At 30.7% G+C, this 14,964-nt stretch overlaps 1 protein-coding gene across 1 annotated transcript; it reads left to right on the top strand.

The window, feature by feature from the left end:
• The first annotated feature begins 8,063 nt into the window (after positions 1–8,063).
• LOC117915945 (GDP-mannose transporter GONST2-like) lies at positions 8,064–13,835 on the top strand. The gene is made up of 10 exons (XM_034831710.1): positions 8,064–8,559; positions 9,756–9,955; positions 10,580–10,790; positions 11,158–11,297; positions 11,471–11,600; positions 12,185–12,283; positions 12,435–12,589; positions 12,675–12,791; positions 13,329–13,426; positions 13,508–13,835. The coding sequence occupies exons 2-10, from the start codon at positions 9,765–9,767 to the stop codon at positions 13,546–13,548; spliced, it is 1,182 nt and encodes a 393-aa protein (XP_034687601.1). The 5' UTR covers positions 8,064–8,559; positions 9,756–9,764; the 3' UTR covers positions 13,549–13,835.
• The last annotated feature ends 1,129 nt before the right edge of the window (positions 13,836–14,964 follow it).

The following is a 14,964-nucleotide window of genomic DNA, read 5'->3' as shown; positions in this document are numbered from 1 at the left end:
AATGATGATAGAATCAAACACATTTCACCAAATTCTTCGATACATATGAGTTTTAGAAAAGTGGTGAGACCAATGTTTAACAAATAAGATCCAACGATAATCCAATAGATATAAATACCTTGATTACTGCAACATCCAAAAAGCTCATACACAATATTGGAATGCGAAGATTTAAGGAACTCCAAATTAAATACTCAAGAAAATACAATTGTGTCAACACGAGGGACACCAAACTAATAAATATATTATTGCACTATATTCTTTTTCCCTTCATCTGTGGTTTGTCCCATTAGATTTCACTAACAAGGCTTTTAACAAGGCAATAGTAATAACCTAAAAGGCATTAAAAGAACATTAGGATTTATTTTTCCTCACTGCGGTTTTTCCCACTAATTTTTCCTAATATAGTTTTGACGAGACATGCTAAAATGATTGACATCTAAGGGAGAGTGTTACCGGTTCACTTGTTGAATTTTTTGGATATTCATCTAACCTTCTCGTTTATTAAAAAAAAAAAACATTTATTATGATAAAATAAATTATTAGTTACTTATTGAATGTAAATAACTACCCATAAACTCAAACTTCAATTAACTAAGATACTTTAGCAATAAAAAAAAATGATAAATTCATTAGTCTAATATAATTAAAATAAAAAATGTTAAAAGTTCTTTTTTATCCTTTTTATATTTTAATAAAATAATATATAATACAATTAAAAATAAATAAATAAGCAAATAATGTGCGATTTCAATTTTTTTAACAGGCTACCTCAACCTTCAACCTATACCAATCCTAATATTTTAACATAAGTATTTTCTAACCCAAATTCGATCTTAACCCATTTAAACCTTACCCATGCCTTAAGAATGGGTTGGGCACAGGCTGGGTAGGTTGGACCTGCCTAAGTTAAAATCCTAATTATAGTAATTGTGATTGTAACCCTATTTAAGGTTATTAAAAATTCATAACTTGGATTTTATTTAGATACACTTTCTTGTTTTCTATGATTATAACTTTTATATAATATAAAAATACTCTTTAAGACTTACCTTAAAAAATAATAACTTTTAAAGACTATTCAAAATTTTGAGAAATTTTAAAAAAATTACTACTTCAAATTTTAAAAATTCTAAAAGTAACTATTTTAGACATAAAGTAGTATTTGTTTTTTTGGTTTTTTGCTGAAAGTAATTTGCTTTTAGAATTTAAGTTGTTTTTTTTTCTAGTTTTTGATGACTTATTACTGAATTTTTAAAATTTTTGACTAAATAGAAAAAGCAAATTTTTTAAACCTCCCCCAAATCATTATTGCAAACCGACACCCGATGCCCAACCCTAGCCCATCCCTTGTAGCTCTCTAGTCTCAATTGCAACCAACGATCCCCAACTCTCACCTCATTACTGTGTAGCTCATTGGTTCCACGACCATCACCAAGCTTTCTCAAGGTAATTTCTTTCCTATTTTCTCTCTCTATTCAGATTTCAACTTTCGTTCTTACTCTTTCTCAGCAATGGGGTTAGAATGGTTGTTTTCTGTTTGGAAATGGTTTATTAATATCTTCTCTAGTACAATTCTCATGCCAATGGTTTATTTTGGGGTTTTGTGGGGAATTTTGATTTTGTGGGAGTGGGTTTGATGGGTTTACAGGTTCAACGAATTTTGTAGAGATGCTCATGGGTTTTGTGGATGCATTTGTGTGATTCGGTTCTGGCTTTGAGGAACCATTTGTGTGATTTTGTGGGTTGTTTTTGGCCTACTTGGGTTGTTTTTTGTTGCCCCTATATTGTGTCATTCACTTGTCTAATGAGCAGAGTGAAGCTCTGTCATTCACTTATACTTGGTTGCTGGAAACAATCTTTTCTGTTGTGATAATCAAATGTGTGTGTGCGCCTGTGTAAAGTGATAATCAAAAATAAAATTATTCCTCCCAAGCATGAGGAGTTTGATTTACTCCCAAAACCACAACTTGATGAAAGCCTGGTTTCTGGGAATAAAATTATTCCTTCCAAGCCTGTGGAACTTGATTCCCTCCCCGAACTACAACTTGATGAAGACCTTACATTTGCCTCGAGGACAAGAAAGGATTGTATAAATATGAAATTTGGGCATTGGTGTAATTTATTGTTTCCTTTTCTTCCATTCTCTCTCCTTGTACTGAGTTTTGTAGATGTATGCACACATTTCTTTTTGTGGACAAACCCTTTCTGGAATACGTTTTCACCTTGCTACTTTTTCTGAAGATTTGTTATCCCTCCTTATTTTATGTTATCATGGATAGAGGTTTTTTATATCTATTTTCAGTAGGAAAAAGCAATAGAAATGCATTGTATGCAAATATGTTCTTGTTATTAATTCCATTTTATTTGCTAATATAGGAATTTGTAATACAAAATTATTCAGTATCTAGTCTGTTCAAGTTGCTGAAACATTTCATGAGACATTTTCATTGCAAGTTTGTAGACATGCATTCCTTGTCTTGATATTCCAGGAAAGAATGATTGTATTTTTTTTGTTTTGGAATAATTCCACTATTGTAGAGAACATACCACCTTCCCATAAGTGCTTTCTTAGAGCGATAGTGAAAACAAATGATAGAACATGTTTCACTTTTGTTAAAAGTACCATGTTAATTTCTATTTGGTAATTATCTTCACCGTCAAAGCTCTAGTTCTAGAGGTCTCAAGTTTGAGAGACTCCATCTATTAATTCCTTACCTTTTTTTTTGTGATAAGTTATTTGTCTCTCCATATGTGTGTTTGACCCACACATGAGGTAGCTAGGATGTTAGCTTGATATACATTGTTGGTCCATTTTGTATGAATTTTAAGTATTGGTAGTTTAACATGGCATTGAAGCTCAATTCCAACATTTTCTCCAACAATCCCTTAGTTTTTGAAGCATCCATAAGATTATCATCAAATTCCCAATCATATGTTGTTGTTTTTTTTCTTAAGAGTTCTTTACTTTTTCAAGTACTACATTGTTAGTTTGATTTTTCTCCTACATTCTCTCCATTAGACATGGTTTTGAATATTCTACACTTCAATATCTTATTTGAATATATGATATTTGCTGCCTCATGGAGGAAAATTGTGTTATTTCAGATAAACTCAATAGTAGGGATTGTAGGGAATGCTCTCTTTTACTTTGAGGACTAGTTGGAAGGCTGAGGTCTTAGAGGATATCTTGATGCAATAACCTTAAAACCTGCCTACAGTGACAAATTGATGCCATACAAAAGAATTCTAAAGTGATTATTGGATTCTTAATTCAATGGAATCCAACACTGGTCTTTCTTTACAAACATTTATCAAAGCCTCGTATAAACTTTCTGTAAAGTGGATAGATATAGGAAGTTCACTCCCTATTGTGCCTGCAAAAGAATAGAACTCTTTTTTGTTCTTTTTTATTTGGAAAATAATATTAACACCATTAAAAAGAGGTTATATTTTTGTTGTAGTTTTTATTATAGTGACTAGGGCCTCTTTGAGATCTTTAATTCTTATTTTTCTCAAGGTGCATGGGTTTTTTATAAGTATTAGATTGGGCCACGGTTGTCTTTGAATATCATTTTAGTAATTATCATTATTTCTAGTGTATGAGATATACAATGAATGGGGTGAACAATTTAAAGCAATTCAAATGAACGTAAATTGAAGAGATGATGGTTAATGGTTGTTGAAGTGATTCAGTTTAACAATATAAATTACACTATGAATAGAAATCTAATAACATATGCATAATGCACAAGGTTCTAAGCTAGAATGTTGGTTAGATGCCAATCTTATTTGTCTTTTTTTTTTTTTTCCTTTTCTTCTTTTGATAGGCAAAATGAACCAATGGTAGCATATTGGGAATGTATAGAACGCCATATGGACATAGTTGATACTGGAGCTTTATTTTAAATACATGATTTTATAAGGTTCATGAGAAGAGAGACCCTTAGAAAACTACACGTGACCCCATATTTCTATTTGCACACGTTTGTTTGTTACACTTACGGGGAAAAAATTTTAGAAGTTGAATATGTTTGCATTTTCTTGAAGTATCTTATTATTTTTTCTTTAAGCATCTTATAAACGAACATGTGCTCTAGATGGATGGAAAGTCCAATATTAAAGTTGCTTCCAACTTTCAAAGCATATTTAAGGAGCTTTGAATGATGTTTGAATAGTGTTAGGGCTATTTTGTCATTGATATTAAGTAGCTGGATATCCAGAATTCCTTTTCTTTCCTTCATAACTTGTTTTTATGTTTAAGAACCTGTTTAATTAGACATAGGACTACTATTGCATACATGTTTGATCAAATATTTAAAAAATCTTTTTGGTCAAACACTCTCATTAACTTTTCTGAATGCTTGTGAGGGTTTTTATGCAATAATTTTAAAAATGAAAAAAAAAATTATGCTTCCCACATTTCCTACCTTCCTCTCTGTGCATGTTCATATTTGGGTGCTTTAGAAAAAATCATCTTAAACACTCTCATATTTGGACAGTTTTTATAAACTGTCTTTAGGTGTTGTTGGCATAATTTGGGTTTTAATGCTTCTTGTGCTAGCTGAATTCATTCTTTACATAGAATGGTTACATGTGAATGGATTGATATTTGTTGTTTATTCTTCCATCATCCAAACTATATATTTATTATCTCTGATTTAATGCTACTATTTGAATTTAATTTTCAAATCCACACACTAGATATATATGCAAAATGCCACTAGACATTTAAAAAAAATTGAAAATTAATCATTAATGTTGGTTGTTTTTTGTACGGTAATGAGTCAAAATGTTGAGATTAGTAGGGCAAATTGGACTAACCCCATCCAAAGAAAGCACTTTATTGATCTTTGTCTTCAAGAGGCAAACAAAGACTTTAGATCAGGTGGAGGTTTAAAGTCTAGTATTTGGCCTTGAATTGTTGAAGAGTTGGAGTAAAATGATGACTATGACAAGACATGGTTACAACTCTGTAACCAAAACTTTTGATTGGCCAGCTAAAAAATGGGAAGAATATCTATAAGTAGTTTTCTTATGGATTTGAGTGAATTTTAAAAATAATTGTCTTATATATGTATGCATGACTAATTTGTTGTTTATCTTGCAAAATAGAAATATCCAGAAGCTAAACAATTCCATTTTAAACCATTAGCAAATGTGGAAGAATTAGAGGCATTGTTTGGAGGAGTATTAGCTACTGGGTCTAAAAATTGGAGCTATGAAGAAGTGATAACTTCTAGGGCTGAGAAATCATTAACACATTCTACATCTATGCCTAGCGAAACTTCAATTAGTTTAGAAGAAGATGAGAATTTGCCAAGAAATACTAATGATGAAGTAGAAGGTTCTAAGAAAAAACAGAAGAAATGAAATAAAAAGCAAACTCAAGAAGAAATTAATAGAATAATGAATGTGTTAGAGAATTTTGAAGGACCCTCAGTCAAAGAATGCATGAAGATTTTGAAAAGACTCTTGACTTATGAGGATCCATTATACTATGTAGCAATTAATGCGTTTTACAAGAAGAAAGAGTATAGAGAGGTGTGGGTGGAGATGGAAAGTGACAAAGAGCGAATGAGATAGATTCAAAGCTTGTGAAAATAACTTTTTAAATATTTGTTTTAGATTTGTGGAATGCATATGGTATATGGCTTATATGATGATTGTAATTTGGTACATTTGGTTTGTTTGTTTTGGATATTTGATACATTTAAACTTTTCCAATTATAAGACTTTCTCTCAACATTTTATAGATATTTGTTACTCATACATTGTTATAACTATTTGATTATATTGTTATGTTTTTATTTCATAACTATTGTTTTTTTATAATAGATATTCTTGTGGAAAATCCTTCACATCACTCAAATAGTTCGAGTTCGTCATAATCGAGTAAAGATGAAGATACAAAGTTAGAAGTGACAAGTGTTTTTTTTTTTTTTTTTTTAAAAAAGATTGGTTGAATTGTTGCTCCAATTATTAAGTGACTCATCCATTAATAAGGAACAAGTCTCTACATCATCATTTACAGGTTCACTTTTCATTCAAGAGCTTTTAGATGGTTCATCCAGCACATGTTATGAACTAATGCGGATGGAAAGACATGGATTTATTTCTCTATGTTACATGTTTCAAGAAAAAATATGGCTTGTTGACAGTAAACATTTGAATGTTGAAGAGAAAATGATCATGTTTCTTATGACTATTAGTCATAATCTTCGTAATCGATTGATTAAGAATAGATTCCAACACTCAAGTCAAACAATTCACAAATACTTCCATGAGGTTTTAGTGGTCATGGTGAATTTCTCAAAAAAGATGATTACTCCTCCATCATTCAATGATAGTTCAAATGGTATCTTTGATCGTCGGTTAAGACAAAATTTTAAGGTATATTATTTTTTACTTCTAATTATTCATATCATATTTGTATTATTCTCATATAAAAATAATTATTTATATTTTAAATAATTATTACCATGTAGGATGTCGTTGGTGCAATTGATGAAACTGTTATCCATGCATGCATTCCTACTAATCAACAAGTACCTTATCGAGGTCGTGGGAGAGGAGAATATTTTCAGAATGTTATGGCAACTTGTAATTTTGACATGATATTTAGGTTTGTTGTTGTTGGATGGGAAGGAATAATTCATGATTCAAGAGTCTTGACAGAAACTATCTGTAACCCGCAACATAATTTTCCAATGCCCCCACCAGGTAAATATTTTATTTTCATTTTATTTAATATAATTTGTATTTATTCATTATAATAATCAACTCAATCCTTTTTTTGTTTTTAGAAAAATATTATTTAGTAGATGCAGCATACACACACACTCAAGGTTTTATGGCACCATATCGTAATGTACTCTATTGGTTGAGTGATTTTCGTAGTAGTGACAAAGTTGTAGGAAAAAAAAGAGATATTCAACCAATACTATACAAGATTAAGAAATGTCATTGAACGTGCTTTTAGTGTTGTTAAGGCGTGTTTCCCAATATTGAAGAGAATAACACCTTATTCGTTTACTACTCAAACAAAAATTGTCATGACATGCTTCTCAATTCACAATTTTCTTCGACAAATCTCAGTTACGAATGATTATTTTCTAAATATGACAATAAAGTGGAATTGGAAAGTGACAATGCAAATCAAAATCAAAACTCAACTACAAGTAGTTTTTTGCAGCATCTGATCAAGAATTCATGTAACAGTTCTGAGACCAAATCGCAAATGAACTCTTTCAAGTATTTAATTAACTTGTCATTTTTAACTTTTTACCATTGTAAGAAATGCAATGTTTAGATAATAGCATAAAATGTGATGTCTTTGGATATTTGAAAATATGTACTTGAATTGTTATGTTTTTTCTTTAATTTGATTTAGGTTTTATCAATCCATTATTTTTCAAATTATTAAGTTTAAATATTTTATTTTAGTTATATAAAAAAATAAATATATTAATTGTTTTTTGTAAGGATGATAATGATAAATTATTTATTATAACAATTTTATTATTTTGAACTTTTTAGAAATACTTTAAATTATATTTTTTTAATAAATTAAAATATTAAGATATTGGTTTTTAGTATATAAAAAAACAAACAGTTTAATACTTAATAGAAATAAAATATAAAAAAAAACAAACAACTTAATACTTATAAGAATTATTTAGTATTAAGTTAAATATAAGTTCTATTTAGAATTAAGCTGAAAAAACAAACGCCACGTAAGCTTATATTGTTTTATACAAGAGTTATTGTATTTTATAAAGAAATTAGTCATGTTTTCTACTTTAAAAAAATAAAATAAAATTGCATGCAATGAAGCAATTTATATCACTTTGCTTGAATTGTTCCTCTCAATCCTTCTTTTTATTTTCTTTCTTTTACAATAATTTTAGAATTTAGAATTAAAATTGAAGAAACCCGGAGAGCATGTGGCCCAATCAAAATGGGCCGTGGCCCACCCCACATTTTGCGCGCAAAATACCTGAATTTCAGTTTCAAAACGTTGCTTCTGGTCATCGTCATCTGCACTCCACTCCATTCCAGAATCAACAAACCCTAGATATTCCACCAATTTCTTCTTTTTCTTCTCCAGCTATAATGGATTGCTTCTTCCCTTCCTTTGACTTTGCGAAACCTCGATTCCAGTTCCATACGCCAATAATTCAACTCCTCAACTCTCACCATTTCACACTTCCACCCCCATTGCACCTCTCCTCCATTCTCTACGTTTCTTTCCGTACATTTTTCTCTTCTTTTTCTCGACCTCTGCTCTTCAGATCCGCGCCTTTTGCTTCCTCCTTTCTTTGCGTTCACGCTGAAACTGAAGATGGCGATCACGTTTTCTACCTGATCTATTTGGTCCTCCTGGTTTTTTCTATTCTCTCTGGTTCGCCCAATCTTTCTATTTCAAGGCGCTTAATTTTTTTTTTTTTTAATTCATTTGGATTTTGAGGATTTGGTATAATCGTTCTTGTGTGGTGGATTCAACTGTGCTGAGAGGGAAGTTATTGGGAAATTTTGTGATTCTTCGGATATAAAGAGGTACGAGCAAACCAATCTCAGTTCCCTCTTGGTTATGCCTTCCATTTTTCTTTTAATTTCAATTTTCCTGCATGGCTGTTGAAATCTGCATAAGTTTGTTACTGTGATGAGTTCATTGAGTTGTTCAAATTTGGTGTTTTTTTTGGATATAAGTAGCTGTGGTGCCTGTTTGTTTAAATTCAGTTCTTTTGTTGAATGCTGATGAGGTGGTCATTTTCATTAAGGAAAGAGGCTTAGCATATGGAATACTAGGCAGATTTGTCATTGATTCAATCTTTGTTGTTTTGTTTGAGAATTGAGATATGGAGACAAAAAAATTCGCCTCTAAAAATGTTGCCTTCTGTCTTATTCTTTGACTCTACCGTATCAAAGTTTGGGATTCAGAGCCACTGTTGATTGGACTAATTTTCAGTTGTCTGAGAAGTTTTAATTGAGAAGCATGCCTTGTTATGGTATATATGATTACTCGGTGTTTGAGTAAAACCTTAAGTTTTTTTCCCTTAGTAATTTTATATTTCTATAGATTTTGTAAGCAACTTTTGGCAACCCCTGATCATACCATTTAGATTAAGTATATTTGTAGCAAGGGATATTTATAGGATTCTTTCAAATCTTTAGTATTTCAAGATAGAGTAAGCATCTGGTAGCTTCCTTACACATGTTGATGCAGCACAACCTTCCACTTAGACTAAGTCACAAGGACCATAACTAGTTGAATGTTTAAAGGTTAAATACAGTAAAAATATGATATAAAACGAAAATTTTAAAATAAATATTTAATAGTTTAGATTTTCTTAATTTGCTTCTAAAATCAAGTTACGTCTCTCTTTTTCTTTCTTTTTTAACAATTTTTCATTGGCAAACCCTTTTGAAAATCCTTTCAATACTATTTGCAAGTCTATAACATTTTTCAAAATGTATTTATCTTAAAATGGAACAAATTCATTTCAGAAATTTCCAAACACTTATTTATGAATGATTCTAGGGAAACTCTTTATGATAAATTTGACATGTATTGTGTTGCTCGTTGAAGAAGCGTAACACCCTTCATCTTATGTGTACATCATAATAAAAAGATTTAATTTAGGGATTGATCATTCTTTTTCTTGTTTCTCTCTTGAATTTGTGCTTAGCTGTCAGCTGAATATCTGATTGCTCCTTGTTTTAAGCTTGTCTTTTTTAACTCTCAAATGCAGGTCCATGCCATGACATCTGATTTCAATCCGGATGTGGATATTTACAATGATTACAAAGAATCAGATGCAAGTTCCTTAAATGGGAAAGTGACACTTCGTGAAAGGGTTAATGCAGTATACAAGGTCCTTGATGGCCTGCGGAAACAAGGAAACAGGTCAATTAGCAATATTGCAATGAATGCAGAACGTAGAGCAACAAGGTATAACATGTTCATCTTCTCATCTAGCAAGTGCTTTTCTTAATCATAATCCTTGTATCGTCTAACTATTTTCCCATATGCAAATTTAATCTTCTTTTTCTTCTTGTTGTATGTTTGGCAACTTTTCACCTGGCATTTTCACATGAACATGATTTATCATTCTATTATTATTTATATTTTCAGAATGCAATTGCCAAGTTTTATTGTTTGGGTTCTTCGAATTTCAGAGATCAGGAATGATTTGTGGTATATAAACAGTGAACATGCAGTTTCCACCCGTGTTAATTTCTTTTCTTTTTTAAAAAAAAAGATCTTTGATTATTTTTCTGGTTTATTCCTAACATTAGGATTGTTCTTTCTTTATTTCCAAGTGGCCTCTAGTATCTGTTATAAAGATTCTAACTGGCAATTACTAGTTGTTTTCTACTGTATGCACAGATCTAACTGATATATCGGTATTTAGACAGTACATAAAAACTCTACCTAGAATAAAGTGATTGGAAAGTTAGAGACAGTTGGAATTCTGTGAAAAATATATTTGAATGATTTAAAATTCACTGTAAAATTGGATGCATTTTGCTGATCCTTAATCAACATGTAAAAAATTTTACTTCCCTCAAGCAGGTATTTTAGGGGGACTCGAGCACCTTCTGCTGACAGTGTAAATATTCTGATTGATGGGGGTGAAAAGCGTGAACATGGATTGGGAAGAAAATCTGAGCCTCTTCTATCTGGAACAGCTTACTGCATTTCTTCTTGCAGCATGATACTGCTAAACAAAATTGTGCTATCAAGTTATGGTTTCAATGCAGGAATATCTTTGATGTTTTATCAGGTACATTTCACTTAAATATGAGGATTATTGCTTCAGGAAAGTTTTTCCTATCGTCTATCTATTCTGATTTTATCAGTAACCAATCTGTAGTGCGGAAGCATTTTTTCCTTTTTTCCTTTTTTTGTCCTCATTGTGAATTAACCCTGGAACCTTCCACAAACCCACTCACCTACTCTAATCTTTTACCACTTGAGCCAGGCCTCAAGGGCATCTGTGGTGTGGAAGTATGTGGCATGTTTGTTGTATATGTTGAAGATTTTGTATTTAACACTCTTCCTGATGATATTTTCCCTTCTGTTAATGCTTGTTTTAAAGAAAGTCATCCAACCATGATGTAAATTAATTTCTTTCTCCACAATTTTTGCAGAACTTTATTAGTTCTGTAGTTGTTGTTGTATTGGCCCTCTGTGGGGTAGCTTCAGTAGAAAGGCTCAATTGGAAGCTGATTAGAGTCTGGATCCCTGTTAACATAATCTTCATCGGCATGCTTGTATCAGGCATGTATAGGTATGTTATGAACTGAATTTACTATTAGTTTTAAAGTGGAAAAGAAGTGAATGCTATGATGAGAAAATAATGGAAAAGAGATCACCAACAAGATTGTTTTCATATGAAACCAAATACGATAAGATTCCACTAGTCATTGAGGGAACTTAATATTTTCTGATGAATTTTTTCAGTTTGAAATACGTAAATATTGCAATGGTGACAATTCTGAAGAATGTGACAAATATTTTAACAGCAATTGGAGAATATTACATTTTCCATAAGCGTCAGAACCAGAAAGTGTGGACTGCCATGTTCTTAATGGTGCGTGATACTCCAATCTTGCTTTATGTAAACTTGTTAACTTGTAGTTATTTGGTTCACAATTTTAAATATGGTTTCTCATGATGATGATGATTAAGTGTGAGCAAAGGATGGAATGAATAGGCCAGATAATAGGCCGTTACCCTTTACTATGCTTAGAATTTGTTTGGCTGTATCGTTGAAATAGGGCACATTTAAATACAATCCTCTTTCCCTGGATAATTTTCATTTTAAGAAAAGGAAGTTATATTGGATACATGGTTGCATATTTTGCTTTTTGTGTTTCCTGAGATTGGTACATTGGAAGTTCTGAATTTGATTAAATTTGCACATCATTTTGAAGCTTGCAGAATTTAGCATTTTCTTACCTTACATATGCTGATATTTGTCAGAGTTGTTCACTAAAAACCAAAATTGAAGAAATAAAACCTGCCACTCTGCCAGGGTATATAAAAAATTGCCAAAACATGCTTTTTTATTCATGGTTGCTTGAATTTTCCATCTTTCTAATATTTTATTTTACCTTTGCAAAGTTACAATATAATTTTTAAGTTCTGGGTGATATATGTCTCAATGCATTCCAGATCATCTCTGCTATAAGCGGTGGTATCACAGATCTCTCTTTCAATCTGAAGGGCTATGTATGGCAAATTTTGAATTGTGTTCTAACAGCAAGCTATTCAGTATGTATTTTCTCTACATGGCCTATTTGTTTCTACCTCATTTTGGAGATGTGCAATTTTGAGTTTGAGCTTTGGCAACAGTGCTCTCTGTGTGAATTTCTGTACATATTTTCAATATCCATTATCATGCAAAATGTATTCTTTGTGACAGCTTACACTACGGCTGGTCATGGACAAAGCCAAACAGTTGACAAGATCTGGATCTCTTAATGAAGTTTCAATGGTGTTGCTGAATAATTTGTTGTCTTTACCTTTTTCGATCTTGTTGATTTTCCTATTTGGTGAATGGGAATATGTTCTTAATGTGTAAGTAAATGCTTTTAATTCTTCCATTTTTATCACAAATTTGTGCAGTCACCTTAATGCATGTGTTTTTGGTGCCAACCTGCAGGGATGTAGTTAGGATACCAATGTTTTGGGTTCTTGCAACAACCAGTGGATTGATTGGACTTTCCATTAGCTTCACCTCTATGTGGTTTTTAAATCAGACTGGCCCAACCACCTATAGGTAATGTTAATTCATCAACTCAAGAATGACTTCTGCAAATTAGGAAAAATAAGGGCCGGTTTGATTCTCCATAAAAGTACTATACATTTATATACAATGCAAACACTCTACAAAAAAAGGAAAAAAGACTTAGAAACTATTTTCACAACAAAATTCTCAAAAACTATTTTTTGTTAGGAGTTTGTCCAACCTGTTTCCTGAGTTAAAAATTTATTTTCTATTTTAAACAATAAAAAATTGTTTTCAATAATAGTTTCCAATTAAGGCCTAAACTTTTGTCTGATACTATCTATCTTTAAATCAGTGTTTCTACTGACTTGCTCGATGAAGCTACTGTGCAACTCAAAGTATATATTCTGCTTGAAGAAAAAATTACAATTTGCTACTGAAATTTTAATCGGCAAGGCTGATTTGTTTGCTTCTATTGTAGTTCTTTTAATTCATAATATACAATCCAATAATGAAATATCATATGACTTCAATACTATGCCATTTGTTTTTACAACTTCAATTTGATTCTTTGCATCTGTTTTGCAGTCTGGTGGGCTCCTTAAACAAGATCCCAATCTCCCTTGCTGGTATAGTGTTGTTCAACGTTCCCCTCAGTCTACCAAATTTCTTCAGTATACTATTCGGTAATCGATCCTATAACTTGAATGCTTCCTGAATCTATATCCATTTTAAACTGATTTTGATCCATGTCCATTCTCTTCCAGGTCTGTTTGCTGGAGTTTTCTTTGTCAAAGCCAAAATGTAGAATTTTCCACAAGGAGGAACAAAATGCATCTGTAAAAGCTGTGATCACTTTAGCTCGGGGCAAGCTGCTAGCTGAAAGATAAGTTAAAACCTTTTCTGAGAATTGGCTGGCAGATTTTTTTTTTTTTCACAAATTTTATGAATACAGGTGGAATTGTTTTTGCTTGTTCATATGTGATGGGTCAATAAAATCACCCAATGGAGCACATTTATTTTTGGATTTATTTGATTCAATGTAACCCATTTCAATTCAAATTTAAGGAATAAATTTTCTTACCATTTGATTTGTAGGAGAATAGGAGAATTGAAGCTCATAAATATAAATATTTAAGATTGGATATCATTTATTGAGCACCCTACAACCGATCCTTCTCCACTTATTGGGCCGGTTATGACTCTGAATTTAAAATTTAAAATGTGAAATATGTAATAAACAAAATAACAATGATTGGTTCAGGAAAGTAACAAAAACCTCTTTTCCCTTGTGAGGAATTCTATTTATAGGAATATAAACCAAGTTTTCATAAAAGTTGGTAGCATTCCTTTTAATTGGAATTTTCATTATATTTATGTATTTTTAATAAATTTCTAGTTGACTTGGGAGCCGTGATTTACCACCACTGTCATTTTAAGGTTATTTTTAGTTTTTGAAAATTTTGAAGGAAAATATGAAAGAAAGAAAGAAAGAAAGAAAATATAAAAGAAAAATGAAAGGAAATAAAAAAAAAAATTACATTCATAGCTAATAAATTATTTTTATATACTTTATAAGTAATTTAGAATGTTTTTTTTAGTAAAAGTGTTTTTTCTCAAAAAATTTTTAAAAGAATTATTTATCAAGTGTTCCTTTAAAAATCATTATCTATAAGTGATTTTTGAACACTATAAATAAATTTTTAAATTTTTTAAAAATTTTCATAAAACTTTTCAAATATCTAATTTAAAAAAAAAAAACTTTTTATGTTAAAAACACTTTTTAAAATAAAGGTCAAATAAACCATTAATTATATTTAATTTTCTTTCTATTTCACTTAATGAAATCAACCATAAAAACATATTTTCTTTAATATTTTTTTTTCCTTGATACATTTTAAGAATCAAACATATCTTAAGAATGTTTTAAATAATATTTGTATTTGAAATATTTTTAATTTGAGTGTCTTATCTAAAAAAGTTTTGTTTGAAGAATCATTTATGTGTACGTCAACATGAATGATTATAATTTATAAGTGACTTTTAAACTTTTTTAAAAAAATAAAAATTAATAACTTTTTAAAAATAGATTTTTATATTAAAAGCAGTTTTTGAAAGTAGGGTCAAACCAACTCTAAAGCTCCTTAAATGTGTTTTATTTACTTGTAGTTATTTGATGCTAAATAAAGCAAATCTTGATTTTTGTTTGCCTTGGATGGGAGCC

The sequence above is a fragment of the Vitis riparia genome, chromosome 6 (assembly GCF_004353265.1).
Source record: "Vitis riparia cultivar Riparia Gloire de Montpellier isolate 1030 chromosome 6, EGFV_Vit.rip_1.0, whole genome shotgun sequence".
NCBI lineage: Eukaryota > Viridiplantae > Streptophyta > Magnoliopsida > Vitales > Vitaceae > Vitis > Vitis riparia.
The sequence above is the reverse complement of the archived record's forward strand: the minus strand, read 5'-3'. Positions and strand labels throughout refer to the sequence as shown.